The sequence below is a fragment of the Artemia franciscana genome, chromosome 5, assembly GCF_032884065.1.
Source record: "Artemia franciscana chromosome 5, ASM3288406v1, whole genome shotgun sequence".
Taxonomy (NCBI): domain Eukaryota; kingdom Metazoa; phylum Arthropoda; class Branchiopoda; order Anostraca; family Artemiidae; genus Artemia; species Artemia franciscana.
In genome coordinates this window covers 14,542,818-14,555,193 of record NC_088867.1, presented here as the reverse complement: position 1 = coordinate 14,555,193, position 12,376 = coordinate 14,542,818, and the positions used below count along the sequence as shown (strand labels likewise).

At 32.5% G+C, this 12,376-nt stretch overlaps 1 protein-coding gene across 3 annotated transcripts in view; it reads left to right on the top strand.

Annotated features, from left to right (window-relative positions):
* LOC136027008 (collagen alpha-1(IV) chain-like) overlaps window positions 1-12,376 on the top strand; it is a 200,179-nt gene that overhangs the window by 25,974 nt on the left and 161,829 nt on the right. For all 3 annotated transcript variants that reach the window (XM_065703901.1, XM_065703902.1, XM_065703900.1), the window contains exons 5-6: window positions 1,337-1,396; window positions 8,235-8,468. In XM_065703901.1, coding sequence (XP_065559973.1) covers window positions 1,337-1,396; window positions 8,235-8,468 — 294 coding nt within the window. The remainder of the gene's footprint in view (window positions 1-1,336; window positions 1,397-8,234; window positions 8,469-12,376) is intronic.

The window sequence follows — 12,376 nt, the reverse complement described above, 5'->3', positions numbered from 1 at the left end:
CGTCATTTATATTCCCTGTGTCCCGGTCGTCATTTGTATCCCGGTGTCCCGGTCTGTATATACATTCGTTTTTTAGTTTTGTTTTTCTCCTTTATTTTTTTCCTTTTTTTTTTCTTTTTTAGTTTATTTAGATTTTTAGATTTTTTAGTTTTTTTATTAGTTTTTAGTTTTTTTTTCTTTTTTTTTGTAGTTTTTATTTAGTTTTTAGTTTTTTTAGCTTTTTACCTTTTTTTAGTTTTTTTAGTTTTTTTAGTTTTTTAGCTTTTTATTTTTTTTATTAGTTTTTAGTTTTTTTTGTAGTTTTTGCCTTTTTTTAGTTTTTTTAGTTTTTTAGCTTTTTTATTAGTTTTTAGTTTTTTTTGTAGTTTTTGCCTTTTTTTAGTTTTTTTCTTTTTAGTTTTTTTGTAGTTTTTACCTTCTTTTTAGTTTTGTTAGTTTTTTTTTTTACTTATGTCCTGGTCATCATTTATACTCCCTGTGTCCCGGTGCTTTGTTGATTGCTAATCGAACATTCCTTTTGTCCTGGTCGCTTTCTCTTTGAGTGTCGTCATTTATTTTTTTCTTTTTTAGTTCTTTTAGTTTTTACCTTTTTTAGTTTTTTTTAGTTTTTTAGATGAAAATTTTTTTTAGTTTTTTCTTTTTTTCTTTTTAGTTTTTTATTGGTTTTTACCTTTATTTTAGCTTATTTTTCAGTTTTTTCCTTTTTTTTAGTTTTTTTATCTTTTATTTTTTTAGTTTTTTACCTTTTTTTATTTTTTTTTAGTTTTTTTAGTTTTTTAGCTTTTTTACTTTTTTTATTAGTTTTTAGTTTTTTTTTGTAGTTTTTGCTTTTTTTAGTTTTTTCAGTTTCTTTTTTAGTTTTTTATTGGTTTTTACCTTTATTTTAGCTTATTTTTCAGTTTTTTCCTTTTTTTTAGTTTTTTTTTAGTTTTTAGTTTTTTTTAGTTTTTTACCTTTTTTTAGTTTTTTTAGTTTTTTTAGTTTTTTAGCTTTTTTATTTTTTTTATTAGTTTTTAGTTTTTTTTGTAGTTTTTGCCTTATTTTAGTTTTTTTAGTTTTTTAGCTTTTTTATTAGTTTTTAGTTTTTTTTTGTAGTTTTTGCCTTTTTTTAGTTTTTTTAGTTTTTTAGCTTTTTTATTTTTTTTATTAGTTTTTAGTTTTTTTTGTAGTTTTTGCCTTTTTTTAGTTTTTTCAGTTTTCAGTTTTGTCACCTGATCCAGTTTTTTCAGGTGACGTCACCTGATCCATCCACAGATCCACACACAGACAACTTATTTTTATATATATAGATAAAATATATTCTGTTTTAAAAAACTGACCTTTCATCTTTTTTCAGGGTTATCCTGGATTTCCTGGCATTCCTGGGATCAAAGGGTCGAAGGGCGAATCAGGAAGGGTAAGGATTATAATTAATTTTCTGACTTTCAGGGCTCCAACAAGAAAAATTATTATGAATATCAGTTATCATATTGATTTTAATTATACGATGTGATGGCAATTAATTAATATTGTCAACATTTCAATTAAAGAACTCAGTACATTAATATCAATCAGAGTATTGTTTAAATTCTTATTCATTAAGTTGATATTGATTGCTATTATTTATTTGTTGGTTAAAAAAACTACTCTTAATCTACTCTTAATCGAAAAAAAAAGAAAACTTTGCAAACTCCTTTGAGTAAAGGAACAGTTTTTAACAATAATTAAAATTAGCTGCAATAACTACAATAACAGGAAGACAAACGCTGCAATATGAGTAGTAATGAGCAATAGTCTTTTACGCTATCATAATATGTACTAAGCTTGTTATATTTACAAAACAGTATTTTTTTTTAGAACTCTCTAGCAGACTAACTCGTTAGAGTTATAAAGGAGATTATTATTGGCGTCCTTCCAGAGTTTATTGGAAGTGAGAGAACTGTTCAAAATGTCTTTGAACTTGTACTTGTCCTACTTCTTAATACACAGACAAGATTTGGAAATTTTTCTCGACCCAGGTAAAAAAATGGTAAATTGGCCACTATACATAGCCAGGCCAAATATTGTTGTGAATAAACACATTCAAAGGAAAGTAAACTGCAATATTAATACCTACAACACAAACTAATAAGGTCTTTGACAGACCTTTGAAGTTCAATATTTTTGGTTTTCCCTCCAAAATTATCCCCCCCCTCCAAAAAAACCAACAACGTATAGTAGTGAATTTCAAAGTATAGTGGAGCATTCAAACTTTCCTATTTTTATGTATAACTACAAATTCTATGCTATTTTTTCAGTTTTAACCAGTATTTTCAGTATTTTTTCAATTGAATTTTCAAAACATCATAGTATTAACAAAAAATTTAAGCCATAAAAACGTAAATTGAAGCTAAAAAAAGAAGTGAAGTTAAAAAGAAACAGTTCCAACATTATTTTAATAGAATTTATAATTATAAATAAAAGTACGAACAATTTAAACTGTAAATATTAGATCTGAAACGTTACAATAATAAAGTTGAAAAAAACTGGGTGCAAAAAAAAAAAAAAATGGTTACAAAAATTAGTTACGGAAATCAGTAAGCCAGTAACTACAAATTATCCTAATTGGTTTCTCCAAAAACTCTAGTCGTATATAACTTTTATATATGATTAACTTTTATATATCACTTTTTCATTTATATTTTTTCATAGAAATAAATACTTTTAATCAAATAAATATTTGCCTGAAGGAAAATGTGTAATTCTAAGGTAAATACGTATTTATATTCTCGGTCTGAAAAAAATGGTGGCATTGCAATATTTTAAAACTCACTTTACGCTCATAAAAATCATTTAACGAAGCTTGTTTTAAAAAGAAGCTTGTTTTAAAAAGACCAAAGCTTTTCCTAAATTTTGCGCATACTTCTTAGTCAGATGCTGAGTAATGCCTAAGGGAGAGTTCCTTTACACCATTTCTACAAAACATAAACGTTATCGGATATTGTGGATATTGCAGTGTAATATTTATATTTCAAAGAACGGATTTCCATTTATGTTGCTCTGATATTTTATTATTTTTCACACAGCTTTCATATGGGCTCATATCGAACTTTTCAATTACGTAGCTAGTGAGCACTCTTTTGCAACCGTTTTGGACATCCTAATTGTGTGTTACTATAGACTTGAAGACTCGCTAGCATGCCCTTGCATATTGCTTGCTGTTTCTGATTTAAAATAAAAAAGTTGATTTAGAGCTTAGCTCTTCACCAGTTTAGGGTGTAGTTCCACATTGTATACACCAGTTTCTATAATCAGTCCCTGAGCTGATTATATCACCACTAGTTAAATCCTTCTTTAAACTATCAGCTTTCACCTTCAAAAGCAGTGAATTTATGTTCCCTTAGCACACTTGTACCTACCACTACCCTACCCTGCAATTGTATCTTAGCAACATCATACGATAAGTCCAACATAAGCTTTTTAGATGTTTCTTGGACTGGGCTACCTGCAGCAATATTCTTGTTTAATATGATATTCCTTTTCACTGTTGCAAAAGAACCAATATCAAGCCTATGATTGTTAGTGACATGAAATTTAGATCGAAAATGATTCGTTGAAATTCATATGAATTCGCATAAACGTCACTCCGACTGTGATTGCAAAGATTCACACATTTCTCAGAAGCTGAGTTTAAATTTTTTTCTACTGTTGATTAAGCTTCCGACAGTTTTACTTAAAGGTTTTTGTGATTTTTTCTTTTTTTTTGGTTTGTGATTAGATTTTTGTGACTTTGATGCCATGTCTGACCTTCCATTAAAAAAAAAAACATGATGCGTCTGCAATATGTCATGGTTTTAATGGGGTCCCATCCCTCTATCCACCAAGAAACAATTGTAAGGGCTCAAAGATGTAAAAGTCACATGCCTCATTGTACAGGGGAAGACCAAACCCTTCACCGAATCATAATATTCGATTGGAATTACATTGTTCACTTTGAAAACCATCCCAAAGCTCCATTCTCATTGACTTTGGCAATATTAGCAGGGTAATCAGGAACAGAGCAGTCGTCTTACCCCTGTGGTTATTACCCGGTACAGAATTAAATGACATAGTCGATGAATGGAGTAAATTTATATCTTGCAAAACTGCGTCTGACCGTTCATGAGGAACCCTGTTGGGGTTGGTTTGAAGAACATGATCTACATGAAAAACATAAACACTTCTCATTGATTGCTTTGCGAATATATGCTTATGAATGTCTGTCACCAAACTAATTCTCTCTTAGCTAATTTCGAGAAGCAAGTCCATCACTATTTGTGGATTTGAAAAATAACACCGCAGATATAAACTAAATTCTTGACAAATTTTGTCTGTGTCTTACAAACAATATCCGACCGTATCAACGCACCGCTTGATAAATACAGTCTACAATAGTTGGTTCCACTTTTACGGAACTTCTTTGGCATAGCGTTTTTAGTGAATTTGTACTCAGCGAGCGGGTTATATAGGAAATCGTTAAAAGATTCAATGGAGGGGATATTTTTTTCATAGAGTCTCAAAAAGGAGTTATAATAATTATATCACCATTAGGGTAATCTGCCTTCTGAATTTGAATAAGCTCACTCTTAAGAATTAGGCATAAAAATGTAAGGATCGAACTGTAAAAGAGTAGCGATCATAAATGTCTACCAGTTTTGCTGAACAGTCCGGGCTGCTTTGCCACTTTTTAAAATTAGATTTTGAAAATTTCATAACTTTATAAACCGCTTTTTCACCAACTGACATCTGTACAAACTGATAACCGTGTAAATTACAATTTTTATACGGTTGTGAGAGGCATTTCATTTTCAAAGGGTTAGAGGCACATTAGTTAATAATAACAAACTCTAAACTCTTTTCTTTAGGTCTATAGTTGACTTATACTATATGGGATTGGAGATAAATGCCCGCAAGAATTTTTGTCTTTGGCAGACTCATAGGAAAGCCATGCCCGATGTTTGACCGAGACAATAACAGAATATAGGACGATTGTTTTGTCTTTGCGCACATTCTTTTCACTCTTTATCGTAGCTTAAATTGGTTTGCCTACTCCAACCCCAATTACCTTTTTAATTGGCGTATTTCCTTGGGTGAAAAGGGGTGATTACCCTCCAAACATTTAAAATCAATTTTTCAAAAGTATTTACCCCATTGCATGTTAATTCATCGAATAGTTTCATTGGATCATACTTAATCAATGGCTTATGAGCATCAAGTAAAAGGCATAGTTTAAACATCAAAAATCGGTATCGAAACTAAAATTCTGAACAACTTGAAAACTTCTTAAATCCGGATGCCAATATGTTCATTTTTCACGTTTCCCGGCTCCCCTTAAAATAAACTTCACATTGATTTCACATTAATTTAATTCAAAATTATCTATATACTAAATAGGAAGGGTCAGCCCCCTCTCATGTATAGAATAATTTGTGTTCGTTTTAAGTTTTAATGTTGCTCCTTTCTTTCAGTTGATAAAAAACTTGTTTTTTTCTTTAATTTCCGACTGCTTTTCAAATCATGGTAGGAAATCCCCTCCCCCTTGTAACATTTCTGCTGGAAAATTAAGGGGTAACTTTTCTCCACATAGAAAATTCTCCCCAAAGAAAATCCCTCCTTCCCTTCCAAAAATTATCCGTAAAATTTCCGTATATTTCCCAACTACAAATACTATATGTGAACAAATAAAGGCAAATGGCGGAATTTCAAGCCCTTTCCCCAGGGACTATGGAGGGTCACGTCATTACTAAAAGCATAGTTGTTGGACCTTTCGACTATGCTGAAGTAAAATGTTTACCTTGAAATATGGATCCGAAGTTTTTGAGGAAAACAAGCGTGGGAGAAGGAATAAGTGCTATCTAACAACTTTGTCGACCCATGGGAGAAGGAAGACCTATCTAACATCTTTGTCTACCCATTGTTTCGATGCGAAATCCCCGGGGGGAAAACAAGTAAACCAAAAAAAAAACAAAAAAAAAAAACAACAGGCATCCGTGATCATTTCTTCTGGCAAAAAAAATTGCCAAAAACTTAGAAGTTAATTTATACTATATGAACAAACTTACTTTATGATCATCAATATCTTCCACATTATTCTATTTCATAATTATTTTCCTTCTGATAGATATTTCAGTTCTTTATTATCTAGTATTAAACCAAAGAGATATTGAGAGGGAGGATGAGTATTATGTTTCGAATCAATTCCTTATTAATTTATAAAAGCCTTTTAAAACTTTTCAAATGGAATGAAGAAAAAATTCGCATGCTCTTAAAGAAAAAAGATGATTAAGTTAATCTCAATTAAACTGGATAAATCGAACTTAATTGCATCACCAAATGACCATTAAAAAAGAACCCTTGATTTAGTTGAGGTAAAACTAACCTAAGTTGCATTGAGTTAGATTTTAATTAGTTTATTTAGATAAAGCTGCTACAACAGCTTAACGTAAGTTAACCTAATTGAGATCTAACCTAATCCGATTTAGGTTAATTTAATCAAAGCTAAATAAATGGTTCAATTTTAATGGTTATTTGGCTATTTGTGGTTTCTTGGAAAAAACAATCGGAAGCTACATCCAAATTTGAAAGAAAACAAATAATTTTATATTAAGGTTTCTGGAAAAATGTGTGAACATTATGAAAATCGCAACTAGTGTGTAACGAATTTAGATGTGCACAAATCCTTACTAATTCAAATTTCACGCCATCAAAATTCACAGGCTCAGTAAATGTACTTTTACATCAGTAAAAAAGGAATGACATATTAAACAAGGATATTGCAGTATGTAGTTCCATCCTAATCAGAACAATTCTCGCAGGACTTTTTCTATAATATGCCTTAAGGTACGAACACGGGTAGAGGTGGGTACAAGTTTGCTAAGGGGACTTGGATTAACGGCTTTTAAAGGTGAAGACTGATAAATTAATGAAGGATGGCCAAAAGGGATATTATCAGCTTACGAATTTATTAGTAAGACGACTGGAAATTAAAAAATAAATAGTAAAGCATTAAGCTCCAAATCACTTTTACATTTAAAATCGGGAATGATTTTCAAGGGCGTGCTTACGAGTCCTAAAGTCTAATTTGTACTGACAAAAATTAATAATTGCATGTGTTTATCCCTGAAAATGTTGCAAAACTGTGCAAAATAGACCAGATCTTTGCTAAATGTATTTTGTGAATGTAAATACGATTTTACTCTTTTTGAATCCAGTAAACTTAAATATTGTACTTGCCTTGAAAATGTATGTTTTTCCTCAGAAAAATAGGTATTTGAATAAACATATGAATTTCTATTTTACTGATATTCACCCTTGGATATGATACTATATATGGGTTTATATTTATTATTCAATTTTGAAATTATTTCGCATGATAATCTCCAGAAAAATTTATATGTATACTCCTGGTTTATCGATTAATTTTTACATGGAAACTATATTCTCTTGTTCAGATGATTGGGCTTTCAATGTTCTCTGTCAATAAAGTGTTATAGTACAAATATATCGTAAGAAATTTGTTTATTAATAAAAACGTATGTTAATCAAAAATTTGTAATCTTATTCTTGTCTAGGATTTTTTGGGAAAACAATCAGGAAAACTTGTAGATACTATTTTTTATTCCTGCTTGTAACAGGTTTTTTTGTAACCAAATTTTAAGGGGGCAATTTTTTTAACTTTATGTTATACTCCATCCAATTTATGTTATACTTTAAGTATTTTTAAGTTTCGAATCTAGTGTTTATAGCTGAAATTTCTCATTTGTACATAAAATTACAAATTCTATTAAAATATTTTTGAATCTCAGAAGTTTTTTTTTTAAGAAAATTCATATTTTCTGTTTTTATATGATTTTTCTCAACTTAGATTTTTTAAGAAGGTATTTTTATTTAATTATTTAACGTTTACAAAATAAAAGAAATTGAAGTAGAATTTCTAATTGTATGTATAAAAATAAGAATGTTTCAAAAGCAAATGTTTTTTGGGAATTAAATTTGTTTTATTTTTTAGGGGAAATAAACAATACTCAGAAAAAAATAAATAAATGTGATTTTTTTTTCACAGGGGTGGGCTTTTGAGGTCCATCGAAAAATTTGTTTATCTAAAAGTAAAGATTTTGTAACAGAAAAAAAATGCGATGTGGCAGCTAAATTTATTTGATGATTATTTACTTGATGTTTTACTTTATTCAATTAGGTATCTAATTTTTTACTTGATGATTATTACACGTTATTCTTAGGGATTCCCTGGCCAAACTGGTGATCAAGGTGAACGTGGTGAAAGAGGTGAACCTCGTGGACCTGGTCCGAAAGGGACAAAAGGTGAACCAGGAGATATAGGACCAAGTGGAGCACCAGCTCAGTTTCGTGAACTTCCAGAAGAAGTGGCTACTGGCGAAACTGGAAGTCCTGGTCCATATGGGCAACCTGGTGAGAAGGGGGTTTCCGGTGAAGATGGTATTTCTGGATCTAGGGTAAGTTCTAGTTTCTATTTGACTTCCTTTTATTTTATTTCTAAACCTAAAAATGAGAAACACTTTGAATTTGGTGATGATAGATGTTTTGTCAATGGGATTTCTTTGAGGTTTATCTATCTTGTCCTTTTTTTGTTATAGAAGAGAAAAAACCGTATAAGGTTCCATTTGCGAAAGCATCTGATTCAACCATGGTCTCTAAGAAAGAGTTACTCAGAAAAGAAAACCAAGGGGCGAAGATCCTGATTTTCTCTCTATCAGCAAAGGCAAAGAGAAATTTAAAAGAGTTGAACCTTCCGTGTCTTGACATGGATAAGCAGGGTTTCTAAACAACCAGTGCCACTTAAAGTGTAGTGTCAATAAGAAGAAAGAAAACACTATAAAACATTGGCATGATTGATCTGTAACGTAATTGGAAAAAACGGTATCATATGAAAGCTATAAGTTATATCATAACTTAAAAATATGTTTTTCCGTAAAAGAGCGGTGCTGTCCCCTCAAAAACTTCTTGACCATTACAATGAAGTCTTATCAGATAAGATAAGCCTTATTGCAAAATCTCGAGGACCATAGCAACGCACGAATCAAAAACTATCAACAAAGCCCAAAGAACAAAATACAGCTAAAAAAGATTCCAACCAAGAAAAGCAAAACACAGCAAGGTCAACATTTTTAACCAATAAGCAACCATAATTATAAAGTTAAACTTCTTAAAAACCGTAAGAAACTATGCCCTAAAACATAATTAGCTATTTGTAATCCCTATACGAAGACTGTTTAGTAGCACGCACGGTTCTCTAAGATATCGACTCAATTAACCAACGCTCACTCCCAGACACTCTTCTAAATTATTCATTCCACAACTAAGACAGCTTTTAACATTCGGATACAAAATAAAAGAGATAATCATTCACACATCTCGGGAGTAAAACCTCAAATACATAGATTTTGAAGAGCAGGTGGTTCAGGAGGGGGCAACTCCTCTCGTATGTTGAATAATTTCTGCTCTTTTACAATTTTTAATATTGCTCTTTGCTGTCATTTGCAAAAACTTGTTTTCTTTCTTTTATTCAATTTCTGTTTGTTTTTCACAGTGCACCCTAAGTCACCGTAAACGAGAGGAGAGCTACCACACCTCAGACCTGACTCTTTAAATTAATATTTTGTTTTGGTACAGCAATGCTTAGAGAAAAAAAAGCATATCAATATGTCTACTTCTTATGCTTTTTTCCAACCTCTTTCGCAAAACAACTTTAATTACATTTTGTTTTATTCGTTATAGAAAGTTAAACTGTCAGAGTTTTGGATCTTTGTGTGTTTTGAGGTGACTTAAAACAAAAATGCTTTTGGAAAATTAATTAAGGCTCTAAAAGAAATTTCAAAAAGTCGTGCCCTGCCTCATTCTGAACATAATCGAAACAGATTATATGAATTTTGGTTGTCAAAAGGGCGTATCAGCAGAGGTGTCATTTGGGCCAAATCTTGGGATGGGCAAGAATTGCACCTGCCACCTCCCCCCGGAGATTCACTTCTTGTAATGTAAAAAAATTACAAGTTTTGGTGACACATCGATCAATTTTTTTTTGCAAAAAGGCAATTTTCAGCACCCATGTGCTGCTTGGAAATATAATATACCGATATAATAACCGAATATTAGATACCGATACCGATACCGAAATATAAGTTACCGATATAATAACCGATTGTGGAACTCAGCCACACTAAACTATACGATTGATTATAACATTGAAGATTATAATCAACGAGGTTAAGTGAAACTTGAATTGAAAGCGGAAAATTCAACCAGACTACAGGCTAACCTTCCTCAGCGAGAAACTTCGGTGAAGGTAATCTTTATTATTATGATCAGGGTTGTAACCAAAATCTCGATTTTCCTTTACCAGAAATCATCCAGATCAAATATATTTACAAAAAGGCAAATATAACAAGAGCAAAAAATATTAAAACATTCAAGGTAACAATGGAGACCAGCGAAGTTTCATCCTTGCAAAATCACGAACAAACTGGACGTATTCCAAATATTCTATTGTAAACTACACGTAGTTTCAAACTATTTCTAGGCAGGAATAAAAATTCTCATTGCTTGCTGTTGTCACGGGAAGCGTGACAGCAATACAGAGTAATTTTATTACTTCTGAGTAAGCCACGGGTAGTCCCTGAAGATGGTCGGAAAATGTCTAGGAAGATTTTGGGCTTTTCTCCTCATCGAGCGAGAAATACTTGGCAATGCAAGCTTAAGATTCAGCTCACCGTAAAGAGCAGAGAAACGCTTGAGCAAGTCATTGTCCATAAATTTAGCAAAGCTTGGATCCAAGACTTCGAGTTTGCTCAGAACTGGAAAATTCTGTGAACCTTCTGTCAAATATGGCCAGTAGACGGTCAAAAGTCTCGAAGTACTCTCGCTTCACTTCATCCACCAAAGTTGAATTTCAATTGCCAGATTAGATGAAGTACTTTCCTAGCGTCGGAGTTGCCACAAATTATTTTGGTTGCTTTGTGATCTTTTAAGTTCTTCGAGGTGGTCCATTCAGACCAACAGAGGGAGTTCCAGTCTTGATTTCATTCACACCAGGAATTTCGATTTTGAGCTCTGTCGCTAAATGTTTTATTTTCTCAAAAAGCGATGCAAGTGAAGGGTCTGAACGGAGATCGGCGTATTTGCTTCATGTGACCTGAACCAAGGTGCGCGATTGGAAAGTAACAAAGTCAACAGCCTGGAGCTACTGAGACAGCAAGTTCGTCACTGGAACAATTGCTTCTATATAGTGCAATTGGAAGATAAAAGGAACGATTCCATCTTCCGGAGCCCAGATGCCTCTTTCCGTGCTTCACTTCTGGCTCCCTTACTTATAGTGGAAAGTACTGTTAAAATGCATTTATGTCGGAGTCAAACCTTCAATATCGACACAAGTAAGAACATTCTGTTGCAGGACTTCTTTTCGGCTCCAGAACTGGCAGCTAGGAAACTTTATTGGCCCCAAAAAAGCAACTGATGCGGAGTGTTATTGTTGGAAATGAATACGTATAGAGTCTGGACTAGTGAGAAAAAAGAATCAAAAGTACCGACAGATTCAATGCAGCTCGTCATAACCCAATTTACTTGATGTGCATGGCAATGAATGAAGATAGTCTGTGGGGATATCTGTCTTAAACGAGTTTGAAAACTGAAGAATGGTTCCCTCATTATGCTTGCTCCGTCGTAGCACTATGCAATACAGCAGTTCCAATCAAGTCCAATTGTTGCATTGTGTCGTGAATAAAATTTGATAAACTTTCAGTATTCAGGCTCTTCATGTGATAGCATCTGATCGATCTCTCTTTTACTTTTCCTTCGTCGAAGCATCTAAGAAGAATGACGAGTAGATCTTTCTTCGAGTTGTCCTTCATTTCTTCGACCAGAGGGGCAAATAATTTGACGCTTTGTACTTCTTTCACTATCATATGCTGAAGACTGGAACCGATCATTGAAATAAGATCTTTCTGGTATTCCTGGCATGTATAGTGACTGTATCGTCTGTTCGGCTTGTTGAAGAGCCTAGGAGAGTACTCTGCAAGAAGATTGCCAGTCTCGACAAGAATTCCCTTGTTGGCTGAGGATTCTGTTTCGTCGTGCCCCTAAAAGGTAGTGCCGAGTCTTCCCAATAGAGCTGTTATTTCTAATAAGGCTTTTACATGCTCTCTTTTCTCCTTGATTTCAATATTTCTGCCCGTCATTAAAACCAACACGAATGGTTGCATCTCCTTGATTTGTATGGCTTTGAACTTCGTCTGTGAAACTGCACTGTCTTTGTGGCGGTCACTTCTAGTATAAGGGTTGAGAATGTTATTGATGTCTTTCCATCTTCACATGCCAATTTCTATGAAAGGTCTAGACTTGTATATCTCCC